Below are 24175 nucleotides of genomic sequence, written 5' to 3' on the forward strand. Positions count from 1 at the left end.
GTCTGAAAAGTTGAAGTTGTGCATCTTTTAAACATCAATAGGCGCTGATGCACACAGTCTGTCCCGTCTGTGAGCGCAGAACAACCACTCACAAAGCAGCTGCTCAGGGATGAAGTCACACATATAGCCCTCTGTAGGAAAATCCGGACATTTTCATTAGTCTCGAAAATCGCCCCAGACAGAACGTGAAAAGTGGACATGTTCGGGGAAAAGAGGACGGTTGGTAACCCTAGTCATTACTAATTAGCTAGTAATTAGCTTTGTTCATATATCACCTTAACAGTAGCACTTTTCCTTATCATTAAGTGTTCTCACACATTCTATAACAAGATTCCATTTTCATTTTACAGTTCACTTCGCTCTGCACTTTAGCGTCTTAGACGAAGTTTTTTGCTCTTCCTGCCAAATATGCAGGGTTTGCTTAGCGCTGCACAGTGGCTGATCCTCAGAGCCAGTCCCCTTACAAGGAGTCGCTCCACTAAAGCTAAATATAAACTGTTGAAGCCCAGTAAACAGAAACTGTTTTTGTAACCTCCCTGTTCACCTGCCCAAGGGGTGGAGACCACAGACTGGACCCCTATGTCTCACTGGTTGGGTGGAGGGAGGGAGGGGGGATGGAGACAGTTGTGACAACAACTGAAGGCAAAGAGACGCAGAGGGAGAAAAGCCTGTGAAATGGCAAAATATCAGAGTGTGTGTTAAAAGAACTTGGCGTACCTTTGTCTTTGCTTTTCTCTTTTGCGAGCGAGTCCAACTTCCTTCTCAGCGACTTTTTCCTCTTCTGTCCATCTGCACATGGGGGAAAAAAGGGCCAAAATAAATCACCTGAAACAAACGATTCCCATATCTGCTCTTTCTTATCTGGATTATTATATTTAATAAGCTTATGTCAGGAATGCAGACATGAATTAACTTCTGTGGTGGGGGAGGGAGGTGAGGTATCCATGCAGTCAAATCCATTTAATGGAGCTGTCAGACAGGGTCAGCAACAGTAGTAGTCAGCACAGGAAAAAATGACTGTGAAAACACATTAAATCACTTATAGTTTTTATCTAAATTACCAAGTATATGTAAGGCTTTTCTTACCTCAGACAGCAGTACATGTCACAGCACCATATATGGACGCATATACACATTCTTAGCCTGGTTTATCTTAATAAAAACCCTTTTCTGCATTAAGAGCACAGCATTGCCCCCCATTCACTGCATTTACTTTCATAGTGATCTTTAGAGAAGCAGCTGATGGGCTTTAAATTAAAAATAAAAAAATCTCCATCCTAAAAAGGACATCAATGTCCACATGTGAGCTTTCCATCGAGGTATTTGACTGCAATTCTTTGAAAAGAGGAAGCCGTTTTGTCAGCCGTCAACATGATGAATGGCTCCTGAATTTGTTGACTGATGATCAGGAAACTGTGGAAGCTGCGCCATGTGAGACTTGAAAGTCTTGGGATCCTCATCTTGTGGCGAGGAATGTCAGTTTTGTGGAAACCTCAGCAACTTTTAATGTTATCGTTCTGTCACTCTGCTATAAAAACGCAGTCCTTTTAACACGTGAGATCTTTCTGGGCTAATTCGCGGAGCCTCGATCTGCTGGTGTAGCAACCTCGGTTTGAACCGCAGATGTTCCCTTACAGCTGTGTCAAATGAGTCACTTGGAGGGGGGATGAGGGAACTGCATCCAGTGCACATAATGTGCTTGATGGTGGTGCTGGCAGCTTATGTCAGGTTTCTGATTTATTTAACCTGGCCTGAAACTTTAAGCGCAGCAGAAGCACAAAGTCTGGGAGAAAAGTAGGTGAAAACAGTGAGGGGCGTGAGACACCGCAAGAAAGAAAGCAGATGTTGTGATTGAAAGCGGGGGCAGCAAGAGTGAGAAGGGAGAGGAAGACAGAGGAAATGGTTTGGATTTCTGACAGATGATTTCCAAAAGCCTTGCGGAAATCCCCCCGAAAACGGCACACTCCTCTCCTCAGCTCGCAGCCAGTTGTGAAGTCGTACGATGAACCTTTGCTGGCTTTTTCTCATCCCATCCCTCCTCGTCTTCCCAGCTTCTGTCTTCCTTTAATCCTCTCCTCGTTCTCGAAGAAACCCTAGAAACACGAGCCCTGCCTCTCGGATAAATATCAGACTCAAAACGCACGTTATAGCGGAGCCGAAATAGCGATCGGACGCGCACACAAAATCTCACACAGTTGAAATATTTCTCTTGCTTCCACATGGCGGCCGTCAGGGGCTCTGGAATTCATAAGCAACGCAGACAAGTACGTATTAAATCATGCTGGGGAGAGGTTTAACCTTCAGCTGGAATGCAAGCCCCGGATAATCCACTCACTGCACTATAGTGCTGCTACGGCACCCACTCAACTGATATAGTGCACAATGCTACCCTCACTGTGCCCCTTTGTGCACCTTAGCTTGTAGCAGAAACCGATTCAAAATTCTGATATCATATGATATTGTAAGTTTTAGCTGTTATTTTTATTGATTATTACCTTGCAAGACTAAAGTAACTGTAAAGAACAGCAGAATGCAAAAAAAAAAAGTGCTAGCTGCCCCAAAAAGAGTCAACTAAGAAATTGACCATTACAAGGTCAATTTTAACATGTGTCGTTTGCATGAGTTAATATGCAAGTTGATGAAACTGAAAGACGAATGGCTTCTTAATTGGGTAATCGTGGTGCCCGTGATACTAAAAAAAGATGATAAAGCAGGGTTGAATTTAGGGACTCGATACTTTGTGGTTTGTAAGACCTTCCGTATACGTGAGTAACACGACTACTTTAAAAACATTAACAGACCAACTGTTAAAAGACTTTGCCCAATCTTTCAAGGAGAGCCTTGACGAATTAGTGGGTGAGGTCATGAAAGCTGCGTTCATGTTATGCAGCCATGTGAAAAATAACATTCAGTGTTGTGAAAAACTAAGCCCAACCCATGATCCAGTAGCTTGTAGAAACAACTTCAGTAGCAATAACTTGAATTAATTATTTTTTGTACATTATCAGAATCTTGGATCACTCCTGGCAAAACCTTGATTCTTTTCTTTTTCAGAATCTGCTGTAGATTTGGGATCATTGACCTGTTGAATGATTCAATTTCAGTCGAGCTTCAGCCTTCGGACACATGGCCTCTAGAATATGCAGAGAAGTTCATGGTGAGCATAATGACTGCAAGGTGCTCAGAACCCGTGGCTGCAATAGGCAACATAGGATGAATTTGCTTTGATATTCACTCCTGGGAAGATCGTGGCATTATATTAACACATGCCTGAATGCTAAAACTGCTTAAACGTCTGCTTTTATAGAGGGCTTGATGATGATCAGTTAAGCCAGGGGTGTCCAACTCCAGGCCTCGAGAGCCAGTGGGTTTTAGATGTGTCCTTGATCCAACACAGCTGATTTAAAGGCTAAATTACCTTCTCAACATGTCTTGAAGTTCACCAGAAACCTGGTAATGAACTGATCATTTGATTCAGGTGTGTTGACCCAGGGTGATATCTAAAACCTGCAGGACACCAGCCCTTGAGGCCTGGAGTTGGACACCCCTGAGTTAAGCAAATGCATCTAATTAGCAGCACCTGGATGCCACTTCTCCACTTAATTCCTATGGAAACAGTAAGGGTGTACCTAGTTTTAACAGGACTGCATATCTGTGTGTTTCTTAACTCCAGACTGATCGACTTCAGGACTACAGAGCTAAAATTACATCACTGAAGTCCACTTTTAAAAATTCAGTAAGCGTTTACATTTATTAAAATTTGCAAACTTATCTTCCTAAATTGGGTGGGATTATATTTGTTTTCTCTGATATCTAAAAACTGATGCACGTGGACATTTTTAGGTTGGGCGAGACCAGTGGAAAACCACCAACTCCAGCAGTCTCACTGCAGTGCTCTGTCCGTGTTCGGAAAATGAGAAAATTTGACAAATTAATCCAAGTTTAGCAAAAGCCTAATTATCTGGTATACAAGAGCAAAACACGGAACAATAAGGTCAACTATATCACTCTTGTGCACACCCTAAGACTTTTTAAATAGCATTTACAGTGGCTGCACTTGGCCTCTGCCACAGCGGAAAGGGAGTTTCATGTCGTTATGAGGACGGGAGGTCAACAGATACCAAGGCGAACAGGAAGCAACCAATCCCTATGTGAAGTAAGGCTTATATCTTTCGTGTGTTGTCACAACTTCCCCAAACATAGACCATACACGACTTCCCTTCAATACACTTGAGGGATGACAAGGGGATGTGGTCAGGGACTTGAGCATTGGCTGTACTTTATGGAACAATTAAAGATATCTGGACAAGCTTGCACTACAAACCCAGGTCAAGCATATCAGATTGTAGCACATGTAACACAGAAGAGTCCTGGAGGCAATAACACATGCATTTGGTTTGGTAACAGTCATATAACTGTCAGGTTCTCAAAACCCTGATGTTATCCAAAGCACTTTGTTAGCTCTGAATGGGTTGGATATACTGATTTAAACATAAAAATGATTTGACGCTGTTTAACTCAAGTCTACAGTATGCATTAAAAAGAACAAAACAATCCCCACCTTTTGGCATGGTTATCTGACATCCCAAGTCATAGTCCTGGTGTAAACGGGAGAAGGCCACTTCCTGTAGCCGGGCCCTCTCCAGCTCTGACAGGCTTTGGATGGCAACTGGCATCAGACGCACGCTCCGCCCCGACAGGCTGCTCCAGGTGAAATCCCCCTGGGAAGGACAAGTGAGACAAAACTTATACCAAAAGGAATATTAACAGTATGGGAACATGGAACCATTTCATGTCATTTTACATTGCATTGCTGATTTTTATCGGTTTTCATATAATTTTCCAATTTTCAATTTTTATGTTGCAAGTCCAGGTCAGAGAAGTTACGACATAAGTTATCATATGGTTAGGATTAGGGCTGCGGTTGGGGGTTAAACGCCATCCTGTCAGCATCTATGTGTATCGAATATAGTTCCTTGTCAGGTAACTCGATTGTTGATCGAACCCTCCACTGACAATCCTGTTCTTAACTTTATTCACTTTCCATATAATGTTTTCATATGATAGGAGATACAGGTGAATCAAGCAGTCAGCTCAGTGGCTGCATGCCTTTTCTCCTGTCTTCCTCTCCTCCTTCCTATTAAAAGGGAGTTTTTCCTTCCACCTGTCACCGAGCGCTCGCTCAAAAGAGGTTGCCTGATTGTTGAAGTTTTCTCTGTATTACTATAGGCTCTTTACCCTACAATATAAAGCACAGATTGTTTTGGTGATTTGGTGCTATATAAATAAAATTGCATCGTTAAAATATCTTCTATAATTTTGGTGCGCTCCATGTCTGCTTCCACCTCGCTAATTTTGCCAACTAACACTCACTTCACCGGGTTTTCCTCTCCTGCTTTACAAAGCACACTTTAGCAATGCAAAACAGAGCTGTTCTTCTTTGATGTGGTCAGCCAACTTGTGATGAAGTCGGGCTCTCAGACGCAAAGAGCCAGGCAGCGGCAAGCTGCAGAAAAGAAGCAGAGGTGTGAGGTGTGGACTAATTTGTAGATTTACAGAAGGTTTTAATCTATTCCAGGTGAAGGATGTCTAAAACCTTTTTACTTGGGTAAAATGTCTTGATCCCTGATTGCGTATGGAAATAATTAAGTCTTATGGGACTTAAGTTTATTTAGCACCAAATGTTTAAAAACGAATGAACATGAAGCTGATTAAACCTACTGTACTGCTGATGTAGCCTACAAAGACGAATAAAGACATTACGTGCTTTGGAAGACTCTCCTCTATTCTAGTTCTAAGGAGCAATTGGGGACATCTTAAGCTGGCCCTATATTGATGGATCTACAATATGTGCCCTGGATTCAAAATGAGCATATTTACCTTCCAGGTTGGGCTTTATCTGTGATCGGGATGAAACTGAACTGATGTAAAACGTAATTAAATACTGGAGATTCTGAGACAGCATTGGTTTTGAACGTTTCAGCCATCTGAATCTCTATTCATGCATTCCTGTGTGTCAATTTACCTAATGCCTTAACCAGACTGAGGGCTTAACAGTGTGTAATGTGTCTGCATTTATGCAGGAATTTTCTTTTTCTTATTAGATCCCTGTTTAAATTTTCATCTGATTGATGTTTACGCATGGTATGTAGAAGAAAAATGAGACACCATGAAGACTTTTCATATTTGGGCCTCTATCAACAATATTTTCCTGAAGCCATTCAACCCTCCCTGCTGTCAGCTTGCTTGTTATTTGACCCCAGTCAGTGCAGTGAGGCAACAGAGCCATCATTCAGCCATGGAAGGAAAACATGATGTGGATACAGGCAACCTGGAGAGCCAAATGACTTTGTGTGCGAGTGAGCGAGTGAAGCGAGTTGCATGTTGCCCCCCTTTCAGAAAGCATTTTATCCAGCACAGCTGTTCTGCATATTTTTTGTCAGTGCACGCCTGTGTACCGCCATTCCTTATCGCTGACTGAGGGAACCCTTTTTCAGCCCGCTTCACTTCAGAGGGCGCACACATACAACAAAAGAAAAGACAAGCTGTTGGAACGATGTTGTAAAAAAAAGTAAAGAAAAGGCCTGTCCTCGGTCGAGCTGGTTCTGCTCAGCGGGATCACTGAACAAGACGGATGAGCTTCGGCTCTTAAGTGTCGAGCTATGAAAACTGTGGAATGTTGACAGAAGAGCCGAGGGAGGGAGACCAAGTCCTGCTATCACTGCTGGACTCTGGTTTATACCTTTGAATGAATGACACACAGGCCGTCAGCTCACTGTTACCAAAGTTGCCTTGTACAATTCAAATCTTAAATAAGACAATATGTTGTGTATGTACATTTATAGTAGTAAAAGTACATTATATGGCTGTATTATCTTCCAATATTAGCGCTATTAGCCAATTCATCGGTATCACGTTTATAACAGCCCAATAGCAAAAGAAAAAAGAGACAAAAGAAACACTGTTCAACTTTGTTTTGAGCAAATCTCTCTAAATTTGTATTTAATATTCGTTGTAAAAAATTAAGATTTTAACTTTAAAACACACACTGGGTTTAGGGAGTTTTGGTCTTCAAACCATGACAGTAGATGTAGTGATCCTAATCAAGAGAATATGTCAGTGAAAGTTATTATTCTTTGCAGAATATGAATTCCACATTGACCACATTTGACCATATTATTTCCTATTAAGCTGAACATGCATGAATGACACGTGCAATAGAGGCTAGTAAAATGCAACGCCGGCACGCCAAAATATGCTCAGAAAATAGCAAAGTTACACAATAGTGTTGTTCAATAGTGTTGCACACAGGACAGGACAATCTGTCCAACACTTTGCTCAAAGAATTCAAGATTGCAGAAGACATGCTTACTTCATAATACGCTAATACTTGTAAGAGTGTAAACGACTAAGTAAATAACTATAAATAACAAATATAAATCTGTTTGTTTAATGTGTCCAAAAGAAAAAAAAACATAGTAACTGTGCGTTGAATTTTCTTACCATCTACATCATTAAAAAACTTTCTTTTTAACCATAATTCCAACTTGATGCTCTGGCTCATGGTTGGCCACTCTTCTGGCCAACAGTGATTGAATATGTCCCAACCAAAACTGGTGCACCAGCATCAATTCTATCTACTTACACTGCATGTTTCTTTAAATTAATAGTAACTTTAAATTATTTTAGTATTTTCCATGCTTAAATAACATTGAGGTAAAGGAATACCAATTCCTTGGTGATGATATTCATCCATCTGATATCCATCTGTAGAATAGTAAGTCCATTCAGGGCACAAAAATCCAAGAAAAAAAGCTCAATGTTTACGTCAGTTATTACCCCTCCCTGTTGTGCACCAAAGTCTGCTAGTTATGGAAAAAAAAAGATACAACATTTTTTTTCACATTAGTGTTCAACCATAAAGAGCAAAAAATACTGGGTTGGAATCCATTTTGGGCTTAATGAGCCAGCACCAAGTTTAACCAAATCAGACATCCAACTGGACATCAGAGCAACAGACATAAGTAACAGCCATAGTTTTTGCATGTAAAAGTCAAGCTCAGGGGATATCATTACACCAATTTCCAGCCTTCCTATTATACTTACCATTTAGTCAAACTTGCAAAAACAGCGGCTGAACACGTGTTGGCAATTTGCCTGAGTTACAGCAGTCAGTCTGAGTCAGACCACAATTGTTTGGTTGTCACCTCCCACCAGACAACCTTGGCAATCACCTTTTAGTCTAGCATGACTGAATCATGAGCAGCTTTAGCCTGTGCACAGCTGATGCAAGCCACTTTGCAAGCCACCTCTTACCCCAGCTCCTTCTTTCATGCTGGCTTGTATTGTAAAGCCTCCAATTGGCTGTTTGCTGGAATGGCTGGGCAGATCTAATCAGATAATTTAAAGTGTAACAGGTGCTATTTACTACTTTGTTGTTGTTGTTGTTTCAGCAGAAATGACTGAATATATTATGTGAAGGAAGAAGAAAGACCAGGATTAATATGAGACCAAGCATCAAGAGATTTTTAAGCGTGCAGGCCTTAGTTTAACCCTTCTGTTACGGACTGGATTCAGCAAATGCTATGCTGACAGATTTTACCCTGGAAAGATTAATGACTCTGCTGACTGGGCCGTCACTATGCAGTTAGATGACTAATACCATTTGGACATACACTGAACTGCAGCATGTGGTTTCTGTTCTATTTTAGACAATGGGACAAATGGTGCAAAAGCCTCAGGCAATAGACTATGTCAGTTTCCTTGGCAACACATACATACAGAACTCAAAAGAGCCAGGAAGTGAGAGAAATATTACTATGGTAACGCACCTGGAAGATACACACACGCACTCAGGCACTGGAACACTTGTTGCTATGATGCACTGCGTAAATCATTAGATGCCGTGACCATGGTGAAACAGTTATGATAACCCTGCAAATGTGCACTCACAATGTGATGTTAATTAAATACATCATGAAAGTTATACAGAATGTGTAAAGGTATGTTTAGTGGCACATAACATAAAGACTGGGGTTATAATAAGTCATGCTCTACTGGATTGTTTTTGCATTACTGGATCATTTTGGTCATTATACATTCCTATAATTTACTAAATAATACACAACATGATTTGCTTTTTGCTCAGTCTAGTATTTACCACAACCAAACATCACTTGGACCAGACCACAGGTACTTTTGGTGACTCATTCTAGGTTTTTTTTATTTTGTTGGGGGGGGGTCAAAGAAAATATGTCTCACAGAATTCTGTCATCTGTGATCCATTTACTACAGGACAATCCCCTAACTCCCATTTGTTGGTCTCACTTTGCAAAATCAGGGAATAGTCACGTGCTAGGTTGCTGTTGTTGTGGTGGCACCCAATATCAATATTTTAATAAATTAAAATACTCTGGGAATGAATCACCATGCTGAGAGCAACGGGTTAGCCTAGCAAACTTACATTAACCTCCTAGGACCTGGCGTCCACATATGTGGACATCACATTTTGAGTTGCCTAGACCAAAATACTAAATTTTGCTCTACAAGGGCCTGATATCCACTTACAAGAACATTATACTACCACTGTCCTATCGAAATTTAAAGCGAATGTCCTCATATGTGGATCTCATTTTTCTCAGAAACAAAATCAGATAAAAATAATTTATCTGTATTTCTTTGTTTTTACATTCATCTGGTCCCAATCAGCCCAAATAGCAAAGAGACATTAAAAATGCATCCCAAGAAAGAGTTCGGATCTTAGGAGGTTAAATTGGTTCAACTGAAAAACCATCCAGCACTGGACATACTTAGCTTGCTCTGAATTTGGAAGTAATTTTGGCTAACATCTCAGTCACACAAGTAAAAATAGGACATTAACTTCCTTGCGTCAAAATAAATAAAAGTCGATGGTTGCCTGGTGATTGTATTTTTTTTCCACATTCTGCGACCGGCTACAGCTTGTGGTGACTGAATGGTTGCCCAGAGTTTAAGGTTGTTGCTCACCAACTTTTGATCCGAAGGTGATTGCACAGGTCACCTGAAAGAAGCCAACCTTTCTGCAAATAGTTAGAGTCTGACTTGGACTGACTGTAATCACTATCAAAAATGTCAAAGCTTTGTAGATAATTGCTGCCTAATTGCCAACAGATTGCCAACATGTTGCCATCAGTCTGAATGAGCCCTTGTCAACTAGCACAAGTGAAGAGACTCAACTCGGCTGGTTGCCGGCTGGTTGTATTCTGGTTATATTCCTGTAGAACATGAAGGTTGCTGAGTGCAAATGTAATAGTTAATTTTGAATTTCTGTTAAATGTGATTTTTTGTCAATGTAAACAGCAACAGACATGTGATTTTTGAAAATGTATTATATTTCATTGCTGTACTATCAAAAGCAGATTGCATGGAGTTACTATCTTGGTCCCATTCAATCGCAGACTGATATCAAACTGACTTATTGCAATATTTATGGCGAAATAAATGAATTAAAAAAACTAAAGTGAGATAACTGTATATTATTGGACAAAACATATACCGATACACTTTGAAGACATAATTTGCAGCTAAAAAAAGGTGATGATTTGCAGTATATGCTATATAATAATATTACATTGTGGGGTGCCTAGTGATTCTCACCTTTGCTCATTTAAACATAATACTAATAACAACACAATAGTGTAGAGTATAAAAGGTGGACGTAGCTCCATGGGTTGCAAAATACCAATAGAAATCTATAGAAAGGTTTTCTGATTTGACCTCTAGAAACACTGCAGAGTTTATTGTGTTAGTCACTTATTTTCGGTCATACTGAACAAAGATTAAATCAGCTTTCTAAATCTTGGTCATGCTATGTGTCAGAAAGGAGGGTTATCAGGGGTTTGCTGATTGCAAATGAGTGTGCAGAATTCGCATCTACTTTTTGAAACATCATCAAGTTGGCAAGGCCGAAAACGCTCATCTCAAGGCTTCAAAACAGCACTTCAGAAACCAGTTAGTGACGTCACGGTAGCCATGTCCATTTGAGTGTGAAGGTCTTTGTGAACGTCTGTGGACCAACTGTTCAACAATCACTCTCTCTAATACACAACACCCACGCACACATCTCAAATGTACAAACTATCCTAGACATTTGTGCAGGTTTGTATAAACTTCTATAGTGGAATAAATGCAGTAATATTCCTTGAAGGCACCAAAGGCCTGTGAGATCACTTAGAGCGAATACAAACACGATAAAGGAACATTCCACAAATGTTCACATCGTGGGCTTCTTCAGTTTGTTTTCTTTTGCCTCGGTGTTAGTGGCTGGCTTTAAATGACCCTTAAGCAGAGTTTCTGTGCCCCAACACCGAACTAGAGGAATGCATGAGTATTTTTCAACAGTCTGATGGTTTATAAGCCTACAGATTGGCTTCAAGCATTGTATTACATTACTTTTGCTGACCTGAATCCCGAAGTTCACATCTGCAGACAATTACCGGACAGCCCAGCTTGTGGATGCCGTTACTGTGTTTGCAGACATTTTTGCATGTGTACTCATCACACACAGATAATTAAGAGGTTTTTCCACCTGTTTTGGGTTGCTGTGATTTCACCTGAGGGAAAATACCTACTGAATTATTATCACTACACAGTTTACATAGTGAATGGGAAAGGAATTTAGTAGTAGCAGGCTAATCAGCAGTTTTAAAACATTAGATTATAAGCCTCCAGTATGGGGGCTCATGCCGATGGAGTATTATAGTGATAAAAACAGCAAGTTATGGCAGTAAATTCAATTATCATACCATGTAGTCTAGTCCAACGACAGGGTCAGCTGCTGCGATTAGGACATAACTGTCTATATGTAGTTGGAAAAGAACGCAGAAGGTTTGAAAAACAGGTTTTTAAACATGTCAATGAAATTTGGGCTGGGCAATAAGACAATAAAAAGTTTGGGTTTTTTTTCATTTCATAAGTATTATGAAATAAGTTCGCCTGATTTTTTTGTATATTTCTTTTAAACAGTTTCAATTTATTTATCTTATTTGTTTGGCATTAACCAGACTGAAGTTTTTCATTCTGTTTGGGTTCTTCTGTAAAACTTGAAGCTTTTGACTTCTTAAAGTGTGAATGGGTGGATGACTGGATGTGTAAAGCGCTTTGGGGTCCTTAGGGACTAGTAAAGCGCTATACAAATACAGGCCATTTACCATTCTTAAAATTAAGATTTTTATTATGTTATTTATTTAAAATTTGTTTGTATAATGCATTTATCATGTTGAACTGCTGACTAAAAAAACAAAACAATTTGAATCGAAATTTACCTTATAGCTTCACTTAGAGGTAAAAAGTAACCTTTAAACTTGAGAGAACTAGTAATTTGACTAACAGTGTGGTCTGTATTGAGACTGACTTATATGAGTGACGGGTTTATATTAGCTATTTGACAATGTGTTGGTATTGGTATTTATAATGGCCATGAGTAACAAACACATGTAATGACATTTACATTTTTGGAGTAAATGGGTACATAAATACACATAACAAATGTTAGAGAAATCTCTTCCATATTTTATGTGTCTGGAAGAAAAACTAAATATTGGCAAACAGATCAGCATACTGGATTTTTAAACTTTTAAATGACCAGATATTGGTATCTAAAAAAAATCCCACATCATTACATCGACTGATGATTAAACATCATCTAAAATTAAAAGTTCAACAGAGTAAATTGTTCAAAACTAATCATTAACATTTGTTGCAGAAAAGTTCAGATTTTATCATCATTGGGTTTACTGGGTTCTGGCGATAGTTGCAAAGTGTTCCTAATAAAGACAATATGTAAGGGAAAGATTTATCATTCTTTCCTGAATATGAAATCCACGTTGCATGTATTTGACCATATTGTTTCTTATTAAGTTGAACTTAAGGAGACATGTAATAGATTCTAGTAAAATGCAAGTCCATCAAACCAAAAGAGAAGAAAATACACATATTAGCAAAGTTACACAACAGTGTTGTTCTTTTAAAGCACACACAGGACAATCTGTCCAACACTTCCCCCTCAGAGAATTCTTTCTAAAAGGATCCAAAATGGAAAACCTGGCTCAGTTTACCTTTCAAAACAATTTTTATGTTGACTTTCAACGTTTAATGCACTTGGTATCATGGAAGAACTACACAACACACTCTAGTCCAAAAACGCACAGCTTGAGTTAGTTTACGAACCCTTTTTTCAGTTTTATATGCACTTTAAGGAATTATTCTGGCATTTATATTTCATATGATATAGGAATCACAGTGTTTTTAAAATAATAACATCCACTGCCAAAAAACAAGGAAGAGCCATAAACTAGAGTTTTAATGGTTATCGACATTTTTCTAGCTGTAAGTTGCCACCACACATTAGCAAAAAAACAACGGATTTCAAAAGTGGTTCAAAAGCACTTACATGGGTATCAGCTTTCACTTCATATTGTTTTTTTTTTGGTCTGCCTTTGCATTTAATGAGGCCTTGCTGGCTCAGCCACAAGAATGAGCAACTTGGAGTGCATGCTCCAAATATTGCCCCCAATCACTGGCAAGCACATCTAAAGCCTCGAATGAACTTCAAACATTTTAAAGACAGATTAATATGAAAGGCCTGCAGTAGTAATGAGGCCCGACCTTCAAGACTTAGGTTCTTGCATAATGGTTACATAATCTGCAAAGGAAATCAGGTATTGTATCAACACCACAGTTGATAGTAGAACGAGAAGTTGAGGTAATGTGTGTGTTTATAGGAGTGTCTATGCGGTACTGGCTTGTAGAAGGCCAACCTGGTCTCATGGTAAATATGGCATGAAATGTCATCTATGTTTTTGTGCAAATGGACATCCAGCACTACTTTCAAACTAATGTTTTTTATGGAATGTGTTTTTATGCCTGCCCCTTGCTCCCCCCCCCCCCAATACCTTAGATTTTCTCTGACAAATACGAAGGAAAAGATGAGTGGTTTAAGAAAAAAGAAAATGAAAAAAGTGATAGAGGCCTTCTGTCAAGTTGCATTTTTGGTTAAGAGGCCACTAAAATAGAGAAATGCTGTTCTGTCAACCTGACTTTTAACTTCATTCTTATGCTAATTCTAACATGATTTGCTAGGTAGCTAGCCACCATGTAGCCTTTCGTGGCATTATCCATTTCTTGTAGACTGCATTTTGAAATCTCACCCTTAGCATTTGAGCCACCGCTATGTTGCTGTTTTGTAGAAAGAAAAAAAAATATGGCCCTTAGCTAAGGGTGGAGTTTTTATTTATTATTATAGTAAGCAAGCTACATTCATTATAACTGTTAATCCATAGTAAGAATACTACAAATCAAAAAAAGTAAAGCCATACTTTTGGAAGGGCTGTACCACACAACAAGAAATATTCATCCGGTGCCTCAAAAACTGGGCAGGCCCAGTTCAGAGACTATAATTAGCAGAACCCACACAAAAATTGATGATTGAAATCTCAATCAAGGTTTTATGAAGAGGGAAACTGTCCATAGAAGTCAAAAAACTTTTCTGTAAACGTGAGCATTTTAGCACGGCTTTAAGAACCAATTTCATGTGTTTTTCCCACTTTCACATCGGGCTCATTTTATAGTCTCACAGTTTATTGCTTGTGTTAAACTATTCATTGTTTTTCATCTAAAGTTGTCTTTTAACAATCGGAGCTTAAACGTTTTGCCAACACAAATGCCTTAAAAATGGCATTCTGCAATTCCAAATTCATGGTTCATGTTGATTTACTGCACTGAGATAAAACCCTGGGTCAAAATAGCAAGGATGTACTATGTATGTGTCCGTGTACACCCAAAGAATCAAAATTTTATCTCCCTGTGCATAAATCAGTACACTACATTACTTGATGAAGTGCCATGTTTTGGGTGTTCAGGTGCACCACAGCTATCCCTGGCAGACTAGATTATATAAGCAATATTATACTCCCATAGTATTAAATTCTGTTTTTGTACTTGCAGAAATTAAAGTACTTTAGAGAATTCACCCTTTCCCTGAATTCATGTTAAAATTACAATATGACATAAGCTTCATGCTTATTTTTTCATTATGGTAAAACTCTTTTTTGCTGTAATGTCGCCTTTTCTATCTCTATAGATGAGACCTGTGCAAAGTGAAATAGCGATTTTTATAGAATAATTAATATGTTTTATTTATTAAGCCTTTGTTCTGCATGCAATGTCTTAAATCATAGCATACACCATGTTTTTGATAGCAGATTGGTAGCAGCTGTTCCTCAAATGCTAAGAGTAGGTCTTCAACTCTGCTTTGCCTTGCAAACAATTAATTTGTTTGCAGTGTGTGTTGGGAAATCTTCAAATTGCTTGGGATGGTCAAGGAGCCAGACGATAAACAATGGAAAATTTGACTCTTTCCCTTTCTCCATCCTACTTTATCTCCTTTCTTCACTTTCTCTTCCATATCCAAGGTCATATTTTGAGTAAGCAAGTTCAACATCATTGTTTTTGCCCCTCTTTTGCTGTACCGTTTCCACCGTGATGCTCTGACTAAAATCTAAAAATCCTCTTAGTAGGTCTGCAATAAAAATTAAGCGAGATTTGAGTAAATGAAAAGCTGTTCTTTATTCTTTTTACCCAGGAGATTGCCTGCCAGGTAACTTTGCTGTGTCAGTGTCACCCTGTCTTCACTGTCAGCATTTTGTCTTCTTAGCTGCACACACAGACACACACGCACAGATGCAAATGGAACCTTAGCCGAGGAATGTGTGTAATCCCAACTGTATATGAGTCGGTAAATTCTCCTTCACTCTCTTTAACCAATCTAGCCGGCTGAGCTAATAAAGCTGGTTAATCATTACTAATCCAGTGTGGAGAGTTGAGCATTACAGTGATTGCTCTGTGTGTGTGTGTGTGTGTGTGTGTGTGTGTGTGTGTGTGTGTGTGTGTGTGTGTGTGTGTGCACTGAGGGGTAAGGATCATGTGTGTTTTAGCATAAATAAGCGGAAGAAATGCATCGCCCGCTGCATTTCAAATGAGACAAAGTGATTAGAGCCTAATGGCAGCAGAGATGGTCAGAGCAATCAGTACTCGGTCCTTTGCGTGCATGCAGGCGCGTTTGCGAGTTCCTCCAGGACTTTATGCATTCTACTGAGTGATGTGAAACTCAAATTAAGGTCACAACTCAGCGGTAACCTCATCACTGCCAAACATACCAGTCCAGGCTTTCAGTGATTAAAAGATGATGATTGCGGTCACCAGACACTTACAGTGTAAATTAGGGAGTAGGACAATTTGCAAAGATAAAGGTTTTCATGTTCATTTGAATGATACTGGTATTATAATTTCCCATCAATCAGTGTTTATTTAGATTAATGATTTACAGTTTGTACCATCCTCTACAAAGACACCTTCACCAAACACAGTAACAAGTCTATTAACAAGACCATGATCCCTCACTGGCTTCCTAGATCTGCTCATATCATATCATTCATGCATCTAGCATTTTCACAATGTTTTTTTAATAACTCAAACACACAGGATGGAGACTTAAACAATGGAGATCAAAAAAGGGCCATCAACCCAGGCAGGTTCTGCTGTTTTAATGGGGTTTACACCTTGGACAGGAAGTTACACATTGTGCCCGTATGTGCCTCTATAATTAGCTACTAAATAGAATGATTTTATCTTGAATGATAACTTGGTAAACATATAAAATCCTGAAAGTTTCCAGAAAGTTAGAAAAGACCTATACAATTAGCTTTTTGTTTTATTGGACCAACGTTCCAAAATCTCAAAGATATTCACAAAACTGTCATAAAACACAAGTAAATGAGATTTACACTGGATGTAAACTTTTTGAAGCAAAGGTTACAATTTCATAATATTTTTTTAATTAGAATTAAATGAAATCACCAATTAAATAAAATCCCATTAGTGGCATCCCGAGTGTTGTCTTGTTATAGTTTCATGTGTTTCTCAGTATCTTGTTTTTTAACTTTCTAATTCAAGGTTATTAAAAAATCATGAACTTTAGCAGTGCACGGTGGCCTTGAGAGGTCAAACACACTGCAACTTATGAAAATAATCAGCAAGCTCATAAATATGTATATCACAATAATTAATGGGGGGATAGAACAGCTGCGAAAGTGACAAGCTGACGGTAAACAGCTAATAGAGAACACATGCACATACAATATGGGTAATGACCTCATGACCTCTTTCCTCCTGTGTTAGGACATAAAGTTTTATGTTTTGAACTTTAACCCTGTCCAGTGTTTGGGTCCTGTCTCCTCACAAATCAAAGAATACTGTTCCAACTATGTTTTTTTTAATATTGTGCTAGTAGGTTTACATCTCAGTTTTGTGGTTACCCACATTATTATAAGCCTGGTCTCACAGGAAAATGTTTAATCGTCACAAATTGTCCTCTGTTTTCATGAGAATTACTTGTCATCACCCTTAAAATTTTGATAAATACCTTTACAGTGTGTCCATGGATGGTACGATGGATTCTTGCCCAGGAATACAAGTTAAAAGAGCTTTCATGAGACTGAGCTGGTATTTCTGAAACCGTGTTCGGTTGTCCAAAAGTCAGACCCTCTTTGCATATCTCATTTCTATTTGCTAATAGAAATGCTATTAGCATTGCAATGCAATTAGCAGTTATATTAACTGCTAATTGCAGTTAATATAATAACATATGAAGTTATTAAAGAGTATTGTTACATTATGTGACAGCTGATACATACACAGTGCACGATGTTTCTGAATGTGAGTTTGGGCCATTTATCTGTCAATCAAAGCGGTTGCGTAAGTGGCCCCATGGGCATTAGGTTCCCATCGAACTCTGCAATCTAAGCGTTCTACGATGCCAGCACCGTGAGAATTGGCTCCCTCACACACACACAAACCACTCCCAGAGAAACACTGTGTCATTCCATCAATCCTGGAATGTACTATAAAAAAAGAAATCTGAGATTAGAACCGGCATCTGTGCCAAAACGACATAATGTGCCAGGGCCTCAGATGTGAAGTAGGACTCTAGTATTCCCATTATAATTTTTTTGCTACTTGCACTAATGATTACTCAGGTTTCATCCTCACCTTCTAGGCTGCCAAGGCTTCAATAAAATATCTCAGGAACAAACAAAAATGAACGTGTAGCACCCACAACCAGACAGCGATGTCCCCTTTCTTCCCGCTGTGCTCGTGACGATGACTGCGCTCAAAAAACGAGAAGCTTCTCCTTCATGCAGAAAGCCTTATGAGTTTCCCAGAAGCTTTAGGGCATGTGCCAAAACACAGAATAAATTGTACAAAGAATTTCTGGCAATTAATTTCTAATTCCAAGCTGTTTTTGTCATTAATCTGTCATTTCTGGAACAGATGTTGTCTTTAGGACCGTTTCTAATTTTTTTTTCCCAAGAGCCCGCCATTTTTTTCTCAGCTCATCTAATTTCACAACAAGCTTGATTTCACCGACTGCACTTCTCAAAGTTTTCATTTGAAGAGTGGTTTTGCAACCATGGCCCTCACCCCCTCCTTGCCCAAGAAGATTTCCTAATTGAATTCTTCCAGGCAAATAAACATTTGCACGTTGGATCCGTTGGTCTTTTGGGGTTTTTTTTTAAGGAAGCTGGGGTTACGGCTGCCATTTAAGATGACTCTGTCTTCTCCCGGAACCATTTCAAAAGCACAGTGTTCAGCTTCCATCTGAATGCCCTTTGCTCTCGTATTTCAGCGTTTTTCCATGCATGTAAGCAATATTATTATATGTTGATCCTATTACAAAAACGGCTTGTTTATTTTTCACACCAGTTGCGAGAACGTGACCCAACCACACACACAAAAGAGAAAGTACAGAACATTCTCTTAGGTTTTCCCTCTTGGTGTTTCTTCCACCGTAACCATTTAACACAGTGGGATCAGAATAAAGTCTCCACTAAGGCTCTTTATTTTCCACGTGGGTGCCACGTTAATCCCGCGAGGTAGTTAAAGAGCAGAGATTATACATGCTGCTCAGCTCCTCAGAATCCGGATGATGCTGGCGAAGAAGATGACAGACTTAAAACAGACCTGCGGTCACTTTATGAGGCACATGCGAGCATTTAGACACAGTGTAATTGTGCGCGCAGCCTCTACGAGGAGGAAAAAGACCCTAAAAAAGTGTGTTCTGCTTGGGGTTAGTTTAAACAACACGTACTTGACGCGTAACAACTGCAGTGAAGCATGCAACAGTAAAAATAGTCTTGCGATTTCCTGTGACTCATTCATTACGCCTGACCAAAACTGTGCTTTTTTCCCCAGTTTGTTTCCTTTCTATTTTTACCACGTGTGACAGTGTGAACAAATTGTTTATCTTTATCTTTGATTTAAACGTGCCTCTTTTTTTAAACGCTTTAGGGCTCTTTCCAAGAAAGAGTCGGTTCAGTCTGGACTGCCTTTGCAGTCACACCGATGGAGATTGAAAGCATTCAACAACTGGAGTGAAATGTACAAACGGGCTGAGACAAAGCAGATTTTAGCACCGAAGGCTACTAATGGCTCAACCGCTAGTGAGCGTTTACATTCTTGCAACTGCATACCATGGCTTTAAATACAGCCAAGATATATGTATATGTTGCATTTTGCTTTCATGTATTTTCTTTGCTTTCAGTCTCAAGTGTGCGTGCACCTCGACACATACATGGAGAAGCAGACAAGGCACAGTGGAATCACTTTAGTCAAGTTACCAAGGAAGACAAGGAAAGCATGATTGATGGATCTTTTTACTTATTTTCAATCTAAGCCCCTGCTGAGACTGCTAACAACTACTGATCATGGGCAAAAAATGAATATTCCCCAAGCGGCTGCAAATGTTTGCTAGAGAATACTGGCAGTCACTGTGAAATTAATTGCTAAAGCATTTAAGAAAGTCTGTGATAGCATATCATACAATCACACACTAGGGAAAAATGTGTTCCCCAACCTGTTGACAAGTGGTTACTGGAGGTTACCTATAGTTGCAAGGTGCGACTGTTTTCAAAGAAGAAGATAGTGCTACTCTGCAAACCTCTTTGCTGTTTCTTTGGATTACCGTGGTCACCTACAACTTGTATACTAAACAAACATTTTTCTGCCAATCATTAAGGAAATACACTCTATCTACAGCATCTGGAGGTTTCCTTTGGGCTGCCTCTAGGCCTATGTGACCGAGGTCTTGTTTGACTGCCGTTTGCAGGTAATTCAAAGCTGCAAACAGCAAATTTATCGACTTAAAATGTAAAATACATCCAAAATTCTGCTCATCTTTGCTGTTTGCCTCCTTCATGCTATGTTAGCCATCCTTCTAGTAACCAGCACTGCTGCTGATGAGCATCATAACAAATACAACTGTTTGAGGCAGCACTGGATCTATTTCCAATCCAATTATTAGAACAGCCTGCAGATAATCAGTTATCCACAAACCAGTCATTCAGTATATCTATCCCACTGGGGGCCTTGTTATATAATATGATAGGATGATGCTTTCTAAATGGTGTCATTTCATCTTAAATAAAATTGGGAGCCAATTTCTTTTCATATGCAAGGAAGAATCAGGGGAACTAATCTAACAATCATTAATACAAAAGCTTAAATTTTTAGATTACATATAAGTTACCTGAAATGACACTACAGTCTTGATTGACGCATGTGTTGCCTCGTGTTATTACTTCCTCTTTTGCTATACCCTCAGTTCCCAGGGGATGTGTGTATATATGGGATGAATAATAGGGGCTGAGAAAAAGCTTCAGTCAGATACATTATATAATGATATGCTATCCAGACGGAGCTGTTAATGCCTGGTGAAAGCAGTGATGTTTAATGATGGTTCATCTACAGAGAAATACATCAGAGTAATGGAGTTTATTTTCAGTTCATCATCAAGCCGTGGACTAAATCATTATCATGCCTCTGGTAAAACGAGTACTAACTGACGTTGGATATCCTCGCTTACTTTCTTTGAAGTCTTCAATAGCCATCATCTATCCCTGATGTTTGAGATGTCTGCGATCTTATGTTCCCTTTATGTACTCGTTTATTGTTTAACGTCTTTGAGCTTTTATATCTTTTACCTTCTGGCCTGCATTTGTCTTTTATATTTGGTGTTACTGTACAGCACTTTGGTCAGCCGTGTTGTTTTTAAAAGTACTTTCTAAATAAAGTGCTATGGCATGGTATGGTAACAGCACCAGAAAGCCAAATTCAATGTGAAAACAGATAGCTGGAAAGAAAAAAAAAAATCCACTTACAGTGCAAAAGACATGAAAGTTACCTCCAAGTCTATTTGAGCATTTATTAGCCATGACTGACTAATATCTGATCTCATTTTGATCGACAAGTAAGTCAAAGAGGACAGAACTCCTTAAAACTAACAAAATCAACACTTAAAGCCCATCAGCCTTGTTTCACTCCAGGAAGTTTTAACCAAGTGTAACTTCCTGGAGACCCAGCGCCACTCCCGTCAATGCCCGGCGATGCTTTGTTCTCTCGACACAGTGGATGTGACAGTGCATGTGTTTACGTGTGCACGTGTAACACGGGTCATCTCTGGGTCAGCTGGTCTATTATTGATTTCCCAGCGGAAAGAGAATGAACAGCAGTGTTTCAGCGCTGCTGTCCTGCTCTCCAAAGCAGCCGACCTTCAGCTCTCTATAAAATGTTTAGAGCATGTGCCAGTGAACAACGCTATGAAGTGTTAATAATGACGAGGTGCTGAACAATTTAAACAGAGACTGATAAGTGGTAATGGGGTGTTTAACGAACACGCTAAACTACTTTTCGCCTTCCCGCCTTGACAGCACACAGTGCTTTGTGAACACTTTGACTTGTGCAACAGATAAGGGGCTGTGTGAAAATTATTTTTAGGGAATTTAGAGCTGCTTTTTGACTTGCACCTTGCCTAAATTATAGGTCTCAATGTTACGGCATGAGAACAAAGAACTTTATATAGTTCAGCTCTCTCGCATTTTAAAGTTACGTGGCCCAGAAGTGGTGATTACTAGAATCAACAAGATAAGCCAGTGGTACTTTATGTTTACTGGGCAGTTCAGCTGTTTTCTATATTTGAACCAAGAGTTCTTGGGTTGTGCAGCTAAACATGGTGGCTGGGGAAACGGAGGTCTGGGTATCTCTGCTTAGACTGCTGCCCCTGTGATACAGACTTGGATGGATGGATGGATTGATGGGAATTCTGTCTGGGCCACATTAGTCAAAACAGGATTGCAAGAGAGAGCAGTAATGTGGTCTTCTTGGACTACTGGAAAAACCTGTCTTCAAGGCATATGTGTTTAACTTTTTGTAAACTAACTAATTTAGGTGGATGGACTGATGGATTTTTTGTTGGTAAAACCATCATTTTTACACACTCCTGAATTTACCCCCATGAAACATTTCATGGTTAGGCCTGGTGCCAAGGATCTAGTCATTATTCAATGTGGACTCAGGTGTGGCAACACCTTTTTTTCCCTCCCACCGTTTTCATAAAAGCTGCCATTTAAAAGAAAAATAAATATAACTGGCAAGAAACAGACAGTTTGAAGTTAGTTTGAAGAATGCCACATGCAAGAGCCAACTCTCTGTGAGCGCAGTGTTTCTTTTCTTTTCCCGGCCGCGAAATGGCAATTTTATTTGTCTAAAGCGCCGCTGCATCGCCTTCAGGGACAACACGGGGTAAATAAACAAAGGCTGTGCTTTCAATAAAACCGTCTTGAAGAGACGTTTGCTCCAGCTTTCAGATGGTTTCGAAATGTGTGGAAATTGAATTATTTGCACAAGGATTTGCGGAACCAACAAGTGATGCCACGCTGAGTGAATGATTGAAGATGCAGTCATGCGTAAGTCACCGTGTAAACACTCCAAAAGAGCTACTTCTGTGCTAATCCATCAATCAGCACGTGTAAGTCTCCGCTCACCTGCTTGGATGGCGTCATTTCATTTTTGTGGCAAAAGAAGCTTTTGAATGAAACTAAAGAATTTACGCTGTACACATGACATCTTCTACAGTGGGGAAGCAAAATGTCCATTAATCCTCATTTATATCCACAAGTTGATAAATGAGATTAAAAAAACAGCCGCGCATTTGCTCATGTCACCAGTGCTTGTTTGCTGAAATCAAATTTCAATTATGTTCCCAGTGTGAAAATCAAGAGGAAGGAAAGCAAAGCAGGCATATTAATAGAGAGTAATGGGCTGAAAGATAAATAGTGAATGTGCCACAACGGAACGGACGTGTGCGTGTGTTCGACCGCGCACTGCCACAACAGACTTGTTGATCCACGCATTCCAGTGGCAGCCTTGAGAGCAGCTAATCCTGTCTCACTAAAAAAGCCCCTTGAGCTCCTGGGTCGCACTTCTAACCAGTCTGCACACAAGCTGAAAGCATGGACACGCACATGGCAAGGGTTCGTCCTGTGCATGCATACCGAGCGACACATGGATGCCCACACCCCACGCAAGCATGCGCCAAATGTGCGTTATTAATGTCACAAATATCTGTGTGTTATTCTTGGCATCATCTTGGCAGATGAAGATGATTTCCTTTAGGGAGAATCTCTGAGATGCCACCAGATTTCCACCTCTCGATTTGATGCTATCAGTCCATCTGACTCAGCATCTGACTGATGACAAAGCTGGTGATGATCAATTGAATGTGCACATGGTGGCAGGTCACGTAGACTCACACACCGGTAATATGACAGGCAGCTTTCACCACACGACAGACTGAGAATGAGGCAGCTTACTGTACGTAAAGCTAGGCTGCTTTTCACCTTGAAGCTACTTGTTCACACTCGTTTATAGTAAGATCTTGATGAGCTGTCTTTAAAACAGCCCTTTGTAGCTGCTGCGTATTCTGTACTGTGTTACTATGCAACTGATTGTAATGTACAGATATAGCAGGACATTATCTTGTTTATCCTATCTTGCTTTGACGCTTTAGCAATAGCACATACTATTGAGTTTTTTCATTCCGATGGAAGGTGAAGGACTGACAAGTTCCCTCTCATCTAGATTGCCATCATTATCATAAATACATAGAATTTTTCCAAACTTGCATTGAACAGAAAAGCAAAAGAATCACCACCTAGTTACAGGTCTCAGTTTTACCTTTTTACATCACCAAGAACGTGGCATTTTGGGTACCACAGTTCTAAATCAGACCTACCTTTGGGTTGTG

The 24175-nt window shown here is 39.6% G+C and overlaps 1 protein-coding gene across 3 annotated transcripts in view; it reads right to left on the reverse strand.

Annotated features, from left to right (window-relative positions):
* Positions 1–24175, reverse strand: part of LOC102791891 (rho GTPase-activating protein 6-like) — a 109966-nt gene that overhangs the window by 16282 nt on the left and 69509 nt on the right. For all 3 annotated transcript variants that reach the window (XM_087835998.1, XM_087835997.1, XM_087836000.1), the window contains exons 2-3: positions 4562–4721; positions 718–789 (exon numbers count right to left, since the gene is read on the reverse strand). In XM_087835998.1, the coding sequence (XP_087692124.1) occupies positions 718–789; positions 4562–4721 (232 nt within the window). The remainder of the gene's footprint in view (positions 1–717; positions 790–4561; positions 4722–24175) is intronic.

The sequence above is a fragment of the Neolamprologus brichardi genome, chromosome 23 (genome assembly GCF_056152115.1).
Source record: "Neolamprologus brichardi isolate AB-2024 chromosome 23, ASM5615211v1, whole genome shotgun sequence".
In the NCBI taxonomy this organism is placed as follows: domain Eukaryota; kingdom Metazoa; phylum Chordata; class Actinopteri; order Cichliformes; family Cichlidae; genus Neolamprologus; species Neolamprologus brichardi.